This window comes from Motacilla alba, chromosome 2, assembly GCF_015832195.1.
Source record: "Motacilla alba alba isolate MOTALB_02 chromosome 2, Motacilla_alba_V1.0_pri, whole genome shotgun sequence".
NCBI lineage: Eukaryota > Metazoa > Chordata > Aves > Passeriformes > Motacillidae > Motacilla > Motacilla alba.
This window is the reverse complement of record NC_052017.1, coordinates 114,942,506-114,957,172: the sequence shown is the minus strand read 5'-3', so window position 1 is coordinate 114,957,172 and position 14,667 is coordinate 114,942,506. Positions and strand designations below refer to the sequence as shown.

Sequence of the window (14,667 nt, the reverse complement as noted above, 5' to 3'; positions counted from 1 at the left end):
AAATGGTGCCTGAAGTACTCATCAAACACAATTAAATCTTTAGGGTTTCAGGTGAGGCTGTTAACATTACACTTACCTACTAAAGCCTTTGCAGTCTTCAGTGTGGGGTTTTCTCTGTGCCTAGCTCTGAAATCAGGTATCTGCACACAGTGCATACCCTTTCTGGCATTTCTGGAGAGAAAGTATCATGCTTCCAACACAGAAATTTAATTTCTGCCAGCTTGTAATATTCTTTGCCAAGGCTATTTGACCTTGCTGTCTCTTTTAATCATTTTCCTATTACCTTATCTGGACTAAAAAATAAAACAGAGTATTTTTAATTGTAATAGAAGGCCTGGGAAACAGTGTGCTTGCCAGTGTGTATCTCTCTCTTTATTCAGAGACTGACAAGCTGCAGAAGGACTGGGTAGCTGGTAGGACTGGGTGAATGGCAAGCAGAATTCAAATCACGATGACAGTAGTTTCTTTATTAGGACTGTGATCCAAGTAATAAACTCTAAAAGATAAACCAAAGAGTAAAACCTGTTGCCTTAGTTGGTTTCATTGATTGCCTGCTTGTGAAAAAAATAATTAATTCCACTCATAATGGCAGCACAAGACCTTTGAATGAAGGATATCTATGAATTTAACAGGAGGTAAAAAGAACAGATTCCAGAAGAGTTTATGTAGCATCATGCTGAGGTCTGGAACTCTGCTCAGACATTGTCCAAGTTTTCTGGTGGAATATTAAATTGTTACTAATAGTCTTGGACAATCTTCTAAATTTTGGAATCATTGCAGGTGAACACTCTTAGCTGTGATTAAACACAGTGTGCCTTATAAGGAAATGATGACCTTCATGTAAGAGCTAATATCCTTGTCAGGTTATGAATAAGACTAATAATTGTTTAAAGTTGATATTTTCATTGGACAGTATCTAATTTTTGAGGACAGAATTGTGGAAAAAATACAGGAAAATCGTGCTAATATTTAAACAGATGTTTTCAGTTTTGTTTTCTACATCTCAGTGATTTCTACAAAATCAATTTTTTACATGTTGTGTAGAAGCCATTTGGGAACGTAGCAGTAATACTTAGATTTACACGGCCCTCTGTGGGCAAAATTGGTCTTAGAACCAATTCCAGGACCATCAGTGAATTGTGTTATATGGGATCCTAGTCCCAAATGTGCCAATGTTTCAACTATTTTCCTGCATTTTTCTATGTATCGTATGCTCTGCAATCCCCTAATTGATGTGACTTCTCTTTGGATTTTTTTGTGGTGGGACAAAGTTGTGAGGTCTTTGTCTCCTCCCAATGTACAGGGAAACATGAAACCAGCAACAAGATAAAGAAAAAATTACCATCATTGCAAAAGCACACGTGATCAGCTTATGACTCCTGAGATTGCTAGTGCTTTAAGTTCTTTCAGTGTTATGTTTTTATTGTTGTTGAGGGTTAATTTGACCTAAGTAAGCACACACAGTCTCTGGAGTATACTTTGGTTTTTGGGTAATTTGCCAGTATGGGCTTCGATTGGCCCTTGTTTTGCTCACTCACATACAGTTTTAATTTTTCAGGAATGTACCCGTGTGCTTTCTAATGTGAATTCCTGAAAGCAGGTGCTAAAATGGGCTCATGTACTTGCACAAACGTGCTTTTATCTTGTCTAACACCTGAAAAAAATTTAAGTTAAGCCCTGTGGGAAAAGGTACACACCTTTAGAGGCAGCAAATATGCTACCCTTCTGTGCAAAATCTGCAATATATTTTTTGGATTGTGGAAGATGTATGAGCTGCCAGACACCAGGTCAAAGAGGAGTGGTGTTAATAGTGTTTACTGAAGCCTCTTTATCTTTTTGTCTGTTTTTTAAGAGTCATTTGAGTTTTGCATGGAGAAGCTTTGTGGCCCATATTCACCTAAATAATTTTTTAGGTGGTGGTTGCAATCATCTGTGATTAGTAACTTCTACCAGGATGGAGAATTTCAGTATTCATTGAAGAAATAAATAGTTCAAACTAAAAATGACTGAGCAGAGCAGGACAAACTAACAGGAAAAAAATTGCAAGAGGAGAAAAGTTGGGTGAAGGAAAAGAGACTGAGAAGAAAATGAGGAGCAACTGAAGAGAGGAGCCTTCTCTGGGCTCACTTTTCCACCTTATCATAGTCTTGCTTTAGTTCTGCCAGAGGCTGCAGGCAGTCTTTGTGTTTCGCCTGCATCAAATTTTCTTGCAGCTCTGCTGGGCTAAGGTGAGATGTTCAGTTGCAGCCTTTTTGGTGGCACTGCATCCTTGTGGAGGCAGGCATGTAACCTTGGACAGAAGTGCTCTTAGCATACCCTGTATGATGTAGCAACAGTATAGCCTCTGACACTTTTTAAAAATATGGAATTCTTTTCCATTCCTTGAGCAGATTTACAGCTTTTCCTTCTCCTTAACTTGACTTTCTTACCCAACTGTCTTGCTGACAGTGCTTGGATTCATGGATATAGAGGTTGCTGTCAGATAACCCTTGTAGAAAACTCTGTTCCCCAGCTCTAACAGAATGGCTACTTATGTAGCTGCTGTGGGGGGAGACATTCTGTAGTCTCTTAGCAGGTGGGACTTCTGAAGAGGATTTAAACTTAGTTTGGAGCTCAACAAGATTGCTGCTCGAGTCTTTGCCATTGTTCTTGGCTGTGTGCCCTCGCTGTGATTTGCTTCAGTTGTACATAATTTTCTAATTTTTGCCATGATCCTTGCTGGCACTCTGCATGTATTTAGCTTCAGTTTCCTGCTGCCTTGGTTTTCCTATTTGGTTTTTCTTGGCACTTTGCCCTAACCACTAGGCCTAACTGTTTTACTATCTAAAACTTATCACTTGTTGAAGAAGGGGAAAGGAGATTCCTTATTTTGTTGTATTCCATGCTGTATGCTTGAGTCAGGACCAGTTCCAAGGCTGGTCCCAATGCATAAGTAAATACTCTAAAAACCAGAACTAATAGCATTTTGATGTTAGCCCCAAATTTTGTGTTGTGCTAATGATGCATTCATGGTCCTCAAGAAGTAAACGATGAAATACGTCGATCATCTAAGATCTGAAAACCTTAGGAGGCTTCCAGAAGTATTTGCTGTTGTGCCTGAGTGCATCACAAGCACAAATAATATAATCCTTAAAGCATCAGTGTAAAGGAGATGAGTTCTATTGCTATTGTCAAGGAACTGGTAGGAAACAGGTTCAAAGGGATTAAATTGTTTGGCCATGATCACACATGATGTCTTTTGCAGAAGTAGGGGAGAACTGACTCATGATTCCTAGATGCTTGAATTCTAGTAAGGGTTTCAGACACTGTAGTGTTGGAGTACCCAACTTGGGTTGTAAATCCTGGTTCAGTAATTTAACCACAGGGCTATCTGATGCCCTAGTCCATAGGCCACACTGTTTTCAATGAGATAGTGGTCATTCCTGACTTTTTACTGTCCCCGCATTAAACCACATAATGAACTGAATTGGGAAACAGCTAAAGTTCAGCAAAATTTGTGGAGTTCACCGAGCTATGGAAGAGAAAAGTATAGCACGCTATTATGCAATCTGTGAACTTGAAATTCAAGAGAAAACTGTTGGAGAAGCATAACAAAGTTTATTATTTCAAAGGAAGCTTAGCCAACATTACAGGAAAACAAAAACCTGCCTGAGTTTCCTAGAGGAGTGTATTATGGAAGAACAACTGCTCCCTGGATAACAGTCAAGATTATGACTTAAGAAGATAATATGCAGCTGCAGATTCTCATATCTTAAGACAGACCATTACCTTTGAAACACAGGGAACTGTGGGATGCAAATCAGTTATTAACAAAACATGGCAAATCAACAGGGAAGGAATGTTTTCTATTCTGCCTTCATAAGATAATCTTCCACTGAAAATTAAATTGGTGATTTAAAACCTTCCACATACAAACAATCTGGTTTTAAATCCAAGACAATAGATTGCAGTCAACACTTTGGAACTGAACATGCTTTTATTAAATGCTTATAACACTTCCAGAATTAAATGCTTAACCTATAGCTCTTTGTGTTTTTTGTCCTCTTGATGATATTGCTAGTCTGTAGTATAATCAACTATCCATCAAGGTCCAGTCTTTTTTCCAAGCTTCACCCTATCTAACTGTGGAGCTATAGAAGCACATGCAGACATGCACATGCACCCTCTCAGACTGGCAAGAACCCAGAGTGAAGGTATGCTGGAGAATCTTGCAGTAAAACCCTTGCTTTTTCCTTCTTGGCTTTCATATTTCAAAGGAAGCAAAAAAGAAAGGCATGAAAGTATATTTGTTTCTGTTAGCACAGGTAAAGGCAGACCCAGGGCAGTTTAGCCTGCATGCTTGCTGGTGCCAAACATAGTAGGAACAATAAGCTGCTCTGTGGTGCTCCTTGCTTTGCACACTGAGCAGAAACTTGGCACAGTGAAGAGTCTGACCTATGAATCTGACAGTAATAACTGTGTAGCTGTTTAGTTTCTTACCATTAGGTTGATATTGAAAATTGGCAGCATAGAGATAGTCCTTTCATGCCTTTTTCAGTCCTTTTCTTAGCCTGTATACTTACATTACAGTTAAAAAAAAAAAGTTAATTCCTGTTTTCTTTTAATCTCTTGTGAGTGCCAGTACACATAAGCTGTGCTTGTGATTTCAAACGTGAAGGAAAAAAAATGCATACAGATGACAAATTTTGTGTCTTCAGTTTCCCCTGCACCCTATGATGTTTTTGCCAGTGATTTTCCTAAGAAACAGGCAAGCTAATGTTATGTGTCAGTGGCTTCTGTGGGCAAACAAGGACATAGGTAAAAACATCAATGCTGCAGTTGCATTAACCATGAAGATTCCTTCCCCCCCCCCCCCCCCCCCACTTTTTTAGACCTTCTGGCTTCTTTTCCCAGAACAGAAAGAAGAGTGCTGGTTGGATTTTTATAGTTCCCATTGCTTTTCTTTTTAGCTTACACTTTGTAGCTGTCGTGTTTTGAGTTTTTCCATGTACATCAGTACTTCCTGCTGTTAATTTCATTTTTTAAATGAACCAATAGTTCTTTGTGTAAAATGAAATGAAGATGCTGCATGTGATTAGACTTTTCAAAGGGAACAGAGATTCCTGTTTAATATTAGATGTTGCAATGTTTTTATTATTCTGTTATGTAGATACTCCTTTAGTGAGTTTGCCAAAAGAAACTGCAATAATGTTTCCTGGGATGCTGCAATTAATTCAATAGTCCCAGGATTTGTTACCTTTTTTGTGGCACATCTGAAGGTATGCCACACAATTGCTTAGACTACTTCTGCTTTCACGAGGCTGGCTTGTTTGGAAAGAGAATAGATTTTAAAAGGTGTCTTTGCAGTCCTTGCTTTTATGAGTCAACAAAAAATAACTTTTTTTTAAAGCTATTCTTCTTTCAAAGATGTTAATGGAGACGAGAGCACCAGTCAGCAAAGGTTCTGGACTACTGTGGTGTCCCAGTCAAGCATATGTTCAGCATGTTTTAGCTGTGAATTTAGCTTTTGACCTGAAACATGTAGTATCTCACTCTGTGATTGTGAAGTTGTTTGAACAGTATCTCCAGGATACCTTGTGCTCTGCTCCATCTTGATTTACGTGCACCTAATTTCTCTGATCTTAGATTACAGACTTCTTTGTTCAGGGAATGTCATCTTGTTCTGAACATACTTGGAGCCTGACAATTAATGCACAGACTAGATCTGCTCGATCTTTAACACTTTCAACAAATTATAACAAGCAGAATTCGAGCAGAAACTGTGCTTTCTCTTCTCCTACATTATATTAATCTGGAGATTTTTAATGCTAACAGTGTTGTCGTCTGTGTTCATTGGAACTGCTTCCAGTTATGTCTCTTAGTGGTGAACTTAGTGGTGCTTTCAAAGATAGGGAAAGGGTTCCCTTTATGTAATTTTTTCATTACAATGATCCATGTATGGAATTTTAAAGAGCATTTAAATGATACTGAAATTTAGTGGCACTTTGGCACCTATCCACTACAGAAGCCTTGAAAACTTCAAGTATGGAAGCACAAACCAAGTGCGCTGATTTATAACGTAACAACATTCTCATCCTCTTCTTCATTTTGCCCAGAGTTCATGATCTAGTAATTTGCTTCTATTTGCATTTGCATTTTCAAAGGAAGCATGTTTACGTTGACTGAACTATAATGTTTAACCATGAAGACTTTATGGGTATTTGTTTCTTTGTTTTGTGGCATGAAGTATGTACACGTACTCTTACTTCTCCCAAGATATTTTCAAACAGTCTCTATATCAATTCCATTAACTTTATTTTCCTAAACCTCTCCTTCAGGCTGTTAATAACTAACTTTCTGGTTTTTTAATCACTTTTCTGGAAGCTGTGTGCCCTGGTCATATCCTTGGTTTGGTCCCCTTGTGAGGATTTGGAACTTAATTACTGTATGTTATGGTCACTGCCAACAGCTTAGTCAATTGCTTCCTGAAACAATTCAGTGCCAAGTCAAGTATCAACTCATAAATTCTTGTGCACATGTAAAATAGCAAGACACAATTTTTCCACATTTTGTCCTCCTGAGATGTTGCTTACGCAACATTTGTGCTGTTGAAGTTACACATCATTATTGTACAACTAGACTGTGTTGCCTTCTACTATTACTAGCTGAAATCCTGCGCTGAAATCCCGAGCTTCATTTCATCCCTCTCAATCCAGGAAAAAGCCTTCCTGCTTGCCATAGTTAGGTCGTCAGAGTTTGCAATTTTATTGTTCCCTACTCCACTTTTATGGTGTGTTGTGGATGAAACTGGAATGTGCTGATCCCTGGCAAACTTGGGCGAGTCCAGGAGAACCTCTGACATCTCTACAATCTGTAGCAGAGGAATTATAAAGCTGCTTTAATTTACCTTAGAGATATGGATTTATCCCTGAGACCATGTTTACGGAATAAAAAATGTTTCAGCTACACTCTTTCTCAGCAGTGACAGAAATATCACAAAAACCTAGTCTGCTCAAAATTTCCAGACTCACATGTTTTAGGTGCCCCTCTGATTAAGGCATCGTGATGCAGTATTCCCTTATTATTATTTTGATGTACAACCTGTATGCATTGAAATAAGAGTTGGGAAGATATGAGAGTGATGACAAATCTCTCATCCTTGAGACATTTGTTGAGAAGTGCCTTCTATACTGTAATATTATTAGACTAAACAGACTTTTCTGGAGCTTGTGACAGCTGGTGGCACAGCTAACAAGGAATAGTTGTATATCCTAGTTCTGAGCAAGGAACAAAGGTTACTAGAAGATTAATTTACACATGATGCAGCATGCACTGAAGAAAGAAGCTTTTGTAATAATTAGCTTCTCAATCAAGAGTGTAGAGAGTGGAAAAAATGCAATGGTTGATTCTGCCAGCTGCAGTTTCAAGCAGGCCCACTGATGACTGTGTCCCCATCAGATGTTCCAATCGATCTAAAGATGAATTATTTAAAAATTATGGTCTTCTACTGTGCATAAAGCACAATCAGGAGCCTGTTAAACAGAATAATTCCCTATGTCAAAAGCTCTTGCAATATGGGTTATGGTTGCCAATTAAGTTGAAGCAGGACCTACACCCAGGCTGGGCAGGTGTTTCTTGTTGCCTCTTGCTGCCTGGGCTGCCAGTGGTTTTATCAGGCCCCTGTAGAGCTTGGTTCTAGTGCCAGGGGCTCGGGAGGATTTCTGCTGTTGGCACATTTCCTTTTGACTCCTATGGGGCATGAGCTTGGTGCTCTATTCCAAACTGCCTGACTTATCCAGTGGAAACACAGCACACTGAGCAGCAAATTAGAGTTTCAGTCATTTAGCAGTAAGTATTCATAAAGAAAGGAGTTATTACATATGATCTGCTTTTTATGGTGGCAGGATATTCCAGACTGTGCAGGTTCATAACAAATTTGCAACATTAGGATCATACAAGAGTGCAGAAATGCTGGTTCAGAGTTTTTCTCCCCGTACCATTAATGGGATACTTCATAACAGATGATGAGCTGTGATTTATTTCAGGATGTATTTTCCTGTAAGGAATCAGCCCTTGTTGTTTTTGGTCTGACACTTGGATGACACATGCACACCAGTAAGTCACAGTAAGGGACAGAGAACTAGCAACTTTCCTGACATTTTAAGGGCTGGGCAAGCTTAGTTGAAAGTAAGCTTAGGTGAAACATGGTCATTCAGACAAGTGGATGACTGAGGAGGTTTGAGAAAGAGGCATCATTCAGGAGTCAGTGATGAGATGCTGATTTGGCAGTCACAGGCAATTCATGCCTGGGCTCAGAGAATCCTGAGGAGTGCAAAAGAACAAGAGGAAAGGGACACAGGTTGCAACAGGAGATATTCTGATTAGGTAGAAGGAGAAATAAATTATGGGGAGGTCAAGCACAGAACAGGTTATCTAGAGAGGTTGTGAGACTTTTATCGTTGGAGATACGCAAAACTTAGTTGGACAAGGACCTGAAAAACCTGATCTGACTTTGAATTAGCTGCTAACTTTGAAGTTGGTGCTGCTGTGAAAGAGTTGAACTTAAGAGGTGACTTCCAACATAAATTATCCTGTCATTATATATTTTATCTGTGAGCTGGGAATGAAGTAAGGTCATCAACAGAGCTTAAAAGATCATTTTTGCTCTCAGTGAGCTGTAGACCCTGCAGAATTCCACAGAGCAGTCAGTGCCCCAGACAGGGGAAAAATGTACATTTTTGTACCTGTGTTTTTTATTGAGACACTGGTTTCCAGAACTGATGAATGTGATAGGTCATATACATTGACTCTGATTCCTGCCAGAATCTGTCATCCCAGGACTCCAATTTTTTGTAAAAATCTACCATCAAGCCTTTTCATATTGACATAGAAGGTATTTCTGTGGTAGAGAAAGGAATGGATTTAAGGGGTAGGGTTTTAATTTGATGAATGTTTATTGAATTTAAAGTCAGAATCTCAGGTCCTTACTCAGTTGAGAGAAAGTCTTGTTTTGAGACTGACCCCCTGCTAATGTCCGTCAACTTTTCCTAAATAAGGATTGGGTTCAGTAGCCTTTTGGTGAAATGAGGTCTGGATGAAAATTGAGAAGTTTCTCAGAATTTGTTCCATACAGAATAATCCTTCCAGGGGGTTTGCTCTGCTACCTGGAATGATTTCCTAATCTTCACTGTGTAGGAGAGTCTCTCCAGCTGTTCACTTTAGAGCAAATCAACTTTATCAGCACTTTATTATTATTTACCTTCATGAGTTTTCAGTTCATCTGATTTTAAAGAAGCCGCTACTTCAATTCTTTGATTTACAGCTGTAATGTTAAAAGGCCCAAAATTATGGGTTTTTTTAAGAGAAAAGTAGCTAAGGATTTTCTGATAGCTTTCTGGTTATTTTGTGAAAATATACTGTCTGGCATGTCAAGCCAGTCACCGATAATCAGTAATAGCCTAGCTGACTCATTTTGGCTGTGTAGAACCATCATAACTGCTAAGTATCAAAACATTACCTGACAAGGTGAGCAGAGCCTTTCCTGTCACACTGACATATGTGGCTGCTTTGTACTCTGAATGAAAACCACATGATGGGAAGCTGCCAGTGCACTGTAACTCATTGTTTAAGAAGCTCCGCATGGTTATGTTCATATCAGGGGCTGGCACCGCTTGTGACTGAGCACTTTTCGAACAGCTGTCTCAAATAAATGTAAAAATGAAGATTACTAAAATACAGAACATTATTAGCCTCTGTGATTATTCCTAGTTGAGAGATACAGAGGCATGGATATGATGTTGTCCGTGTGCATGGGCATTATATCATAGTGACAGTTTCAAGATTTGTGAAAGCACTGTGGTCTTTCCTCTGTGCACATCTGATTCCCATAAATATTAACAAGAGTTACAGGCCATGTTTTTTTGTGGTCTGTACTCTCAAGAGTTCAGATTTTGTAATGTTTGTAGACTTGTTGCCATCTTTTTTTGAAAACTGTGATCTGATGTTTATATCTGATGTTACATTACAAATAAAAAAGAACACACAAAAGTCAGAGCAGCTCCAGAGAGCAACAAATACACAGGATAAAACATGATTAAAAAACCCCACACGCTTTACTACAAGCACTTACTACTTCCTTGCTACCTCACTTTCTGAATGACTTTTTCATGTACTTACCCACCCTGCTTTGAGCTACATTTTTTTTTTTGCTTTGTAGAAGAAATAATTTGACTTCCATTTATTTAATTGCATAACCAAATGTGTTTAATTATTTGAGTGTGCATGCATGGTCTTATAGAGTTAAATGACACGTTGGCCTGCTGTTTGAAAATATCATCGTATTAATTATTATTTTCCATTAGGTTGCCTTTCTAATTTCAGTTTGTAAATCACTAATGATAGAACATTTTCTGTGAAGAGCTAATTCTGAATATCACCTTGAGTCAGGACACGGGAACGTAACAAATACACTGCAGTGCATCCAGTGTGCTGTTGTTAGCAGTACCAATCAGGGATGCTGTATGAGCCTGACCACTTTTTGTTGTACTCCCCAGTCATCTACTGTCATGGGGCTAGGAGTGCTCTCTACCTGTTTTGTTTAGTGTTTATGACAGCAGGTTTGCAACCTGCTGTGTAAAAAATATATCACTAATCCACTGTACTTATGGCCATCTTTGACACTGTTATGGCCATCTTCAAACTCAGATCAGAAGTTCATTCTACTTTGGGTGTTAGCAATCCAGTACAAAATGATGGATCTTGTTCCAAGGACCCTACTATGGAATTTAAACATCCTTGAGCAGACCCTCAAAGTTACAGAAACTTTTAGACCAGAAAGTTCTGATTGCTTATTTTTCAGTACCTTTAATGATGTTGATTACTAAACCTGAACCTAGTCTGGGGGTGTCAACATTACCTTCACATATATATGTATTGCTGCAGACTGATTCTAGAGCTCTTAACGTTGTATAGCATTGCGCACAGGTTTTGGTGTCATTTTTCTAGGTAATGTGGCCTTATCATAGGGAAATCTGTGCCCTGATGAACCTGCTGCTTAAGATAGGACAATCTGTTTCTGGATAAACTGTTCAAGCATTTGTTCATTGCTTGAACAATTTGAAGTGCTTGTTCATTTTCCTCTCTCTGGGGTCCAGCATTTTCCTTTTGGATCTGTTTAGAGAAAACATGCTCTTGTCAGAAGGCAGACAGATGTCAGATTAGACTTCACCTCCAAGGGAATGTAACATGCTGAATGCCACAGCAGCTTTAGCCAAGACCTGCCTGTTGACACAGGACACCTGGGGATCATCCTCAGCGCTGTAGTTCCAGCCACCAAGGGACAAGCTTGCTTTGACATGTCCGGCCAAGAGTCCTCGTAGCACTGAGGACGCCGCCATCCCCACTGCAGTCACCACAACCAATTTCTCTTTCACATTTTCCTCTTAACATCAGGATTTTGGTTCGGACTGTGGGACTCCGTGATCCCCCTCTAGTGGGGAGCAGGTGGGAACGCCAGGCTCTTCTGGAGAGAAGACCTCGAGGACTGAAATCACTTTATTTGATCCTCTATTTGGCTTTAAAATCCAAAGGCAAATCAAATGTGTAACAAAGATTTTTATTCGTGATAAAATGCACAAAACCAAGTAAATCCATGGGCTTAGTTCTAACAGGGAGCATTTGTATGTCTAGAAGTTTTGTAGCTGTGGGCAAATATATTGTTTATGTTAGTGTTCTCATGTAAAAATGATTTATTGTACTTGCTAAGAAAAATGTTTAATTTTTTTTTGCCACAGCAGATGCCTTTGATCAAAACGAATAAAATTATTTGTGTGATAATCTAGAATTTAATTCAATTTACAATATGTTCATTTAGAAGTCTGTATTTACTTTTGGAATAACAGTGATCAAGAGGAGTGCCTAAAATTTATATTGGAAATAAATAAGTGGAGAGTGATTGCTTGAAGAAGTGGTATTCTGAAATGCTGAGATGCCTGAATGAGCTCCTGTTGTATAAGGGGCAATAAGCATTTCACAGAGGCTGTGTCTGCACAGAAATAAAAAATAAAATAGGAAGATATGCTGTTTTAAAAACTAATTTTGCTGAAGTTGGAAACAATGTTAGCTATAAAAATGACATTTTAACTTCTTAGACACATGACTGAACAAAACATTGGGCATGATTTTACAATGGAAATTAAGTCTAAGAGTTGGCAGATAAACTTCAAAGCAGCTGTGCTTAGGATGTTTAAGCTCTGTAATGTTATCAGACCTGGGCACAGAGATTGCATTTACATTTATTTCTGCAAAAACTTATGTTCAAAATGCATATTACCTTTCAGTAGTTTCCTTCCTTCCTGCCTGCCTGCCTGCCTTCCTTCCTTCCCTCCCTCCCTTCTTTCTTCCCTTTCCAACTTCCTACTAGTCTGTCTTCCAGCACTTTTCTCAAGCACTGCTTCCCAGATTACGCTGTGACACTTCACCACAACAGACTTAGTGTTTACTATCCAGTGTCTACTGCCTCCCATGTATTCCTGCATTAGCTCCTTTGCTCTTTGCCATCTCTTTCTTTCACCTTTACCCCTAAGGTGATCCTCAAGCCAGTTTTCTCTGCTTGACTTGTTCTCTGTTGAACCTTTTCTGAAATCACTTCTGCTCTTACTACTGGCATTTGAATGATTTGTCTTGGGAGATAGTGTGTGAGACAAGTGGCATTGTGATAGTACAGTCAGTCAGTCTAACGTGTGTTTGGACAGCCTATGTCCATAATAATTCTTCTACCCTGGGAGAGAGCTGGCTGGCTGAGGGGCAGTGTTGGTGGATTTCATTAGCTGACATTATTTCAGTATTCAGATTGAGAGAGTTGTTATATCATCATTACTATAGTTATTCCCACCTTTGATGTAGATTTTTGGTAACTGGATGTACATCACTTTATCTGCAACTTTATCTGTTTTTTTTCTTGGTGTTACTGATATTTACAAAATGTACTATCATAAGTAAATCCACTTATCCCTGCCTGCACAGCCATGAGCATGCACATATGTGTAGTCATGCATGCACGCACACAACATGCTGAGGCTTTGTTAATTGATGTTAATTGCTGGTGTTTTTAATTACAAAACATATTTCTCTATTGCTCTGTTTGCACTGCTTTGTTTTAGCTTCATCTAATGCACTGGAACTCCACACTGTACAGCAGCATTGATGAGGCAGTAGGGAAGAAGCACGGCATAGCTATTATTGCTTTGTTTGTGCAGGTAAGTTTCCTGTGTTACACTTGTTGTGATGCACTGTCATTTGTCTGAGGATAATGAGGTCCTTTCCTTGTTATTTCATTTTTAATGATTTCATGAAAGAAAACAATGTATGACTGCCGGTATTCTATTTGCAAGATATTTTTCAGTTATGTCTCCTACATGTGTGCTAAGCAATCAATTCTTGTTTAAACGGGATATTGGAAGTATCTTCATTAAAGAAAGAACAATACACAGGCACCTTTCTGGGACTCTGGCTATAAGTAGACATCCAGTCTTCATTCCTCTGAGAGCAGAATGAGGGCTGTCAGGAGGGACAAGTGCTTCCCAATCTCTGTGATGTATTTCTCTTAATTCCTGGCTGGGTCTGCTGTTCAGGGGCTGAGGAAATAGAAGTGAAGAGGAAAGATTAAAGATAAGGCCTACAAAGCCATTTGCGCTGCTGAAAACTGGTGGTAGAATTGTGCTTTCCTGAACACAGGGACAAGTGTGTTTCTTCACACAGGACAAATGTGAGGTGGAGTCGTATCACTTCTTCAGAGACTGAGAGTGTTAACAAGACTTACCAGAGACCCTCAGAAAAGCCTGCAATGAGAAGGCTTAAGGCTTCCTGGGGACAAGGTGAAATAAGATCTGGGAAGTTAGCACTATAATCTAGTTGCTGTTGAAGGTTTTTCAAGGTCTGCACCCTATAAAGATTTTCACTTTTAGTCCTCAAACACCATATTCTCATCTTCCTCATGAGAAACGGCAAACTGTTTTATTTAAATGGGTTTGGAGGAAGAGGTTTAGAGTTCATCCTTAGATCAAATGGATTTTCTTGCGCAGTGATATTAATAATTTGTCGTATTTCATAACGAGTTTATGAGTGCCTTTGAGCTTTACCTCTGAATTTAAAGGTGCATTGGTTACCGCCTCAACACTCAGATAGAACTGCTAAAAATGGAAGTTAGAAAGTCTTCAGCTTTGTGTCCTAGAGGGCTGTGTGATAATTGCTTATGTAAGTCACCTTCTCATTTCAGCAGAGGTAACCTTTGAGTCAGTTAGAAAGTTATATATAAGTTCTTAAATAAATTTGAAACTTCAATGATACGTTTTCCATTTCTGGTCTGTCACCCACATCAGTGTTCATAAGCATTCCAAAAAAGCTTTTTCATTAGCCAAGAAAGACATAATTACAACTGACCAAGGAAAAATAATATTTAAGCTGTTTATTAAAGGAACAGGGAGAGGAAAATTGGTGACCATTTTTTTTCTTGGTAAAGGCATGGAAAAATAATTTTGTACCATGGTTCTCAAAATACCTTATTTTAAGGTCAATGAAAATATTTTCACTGATTTAAGTGACAGCCCTTGGGGATTATTAATTTAGAAGCAGCATCTTTGAAGTGATTTCAATATCTTTTATGCACTTTGAAAGGTTTGAAATTGAAAT

At 38.8% G+C, this 14,667-nt stretch overlaps 1 protein-coding gene across 1 annotated transcript in view; it reads left to right on the top strand.

The window, feature by feature from the left end:
- CA8 (carbonic anhydrase 8) overlaps nt 1-14,667 on the top strand; it is a 46,128-nt gene that overhangs the window by 9,642 nt on the left and 21,819 nt on the right. Inside the window, exon 4 of the mRNA XM_038127764.1 lies at nt 13,140-13,235. Within this exon, the coding sequence (XP_037983692.1) occupies nt 13,140-13,235 (96 nt within the window). The remainder of the gene's footprint in view (nt 1-13,139; nt 13,236-14,667) is intronic.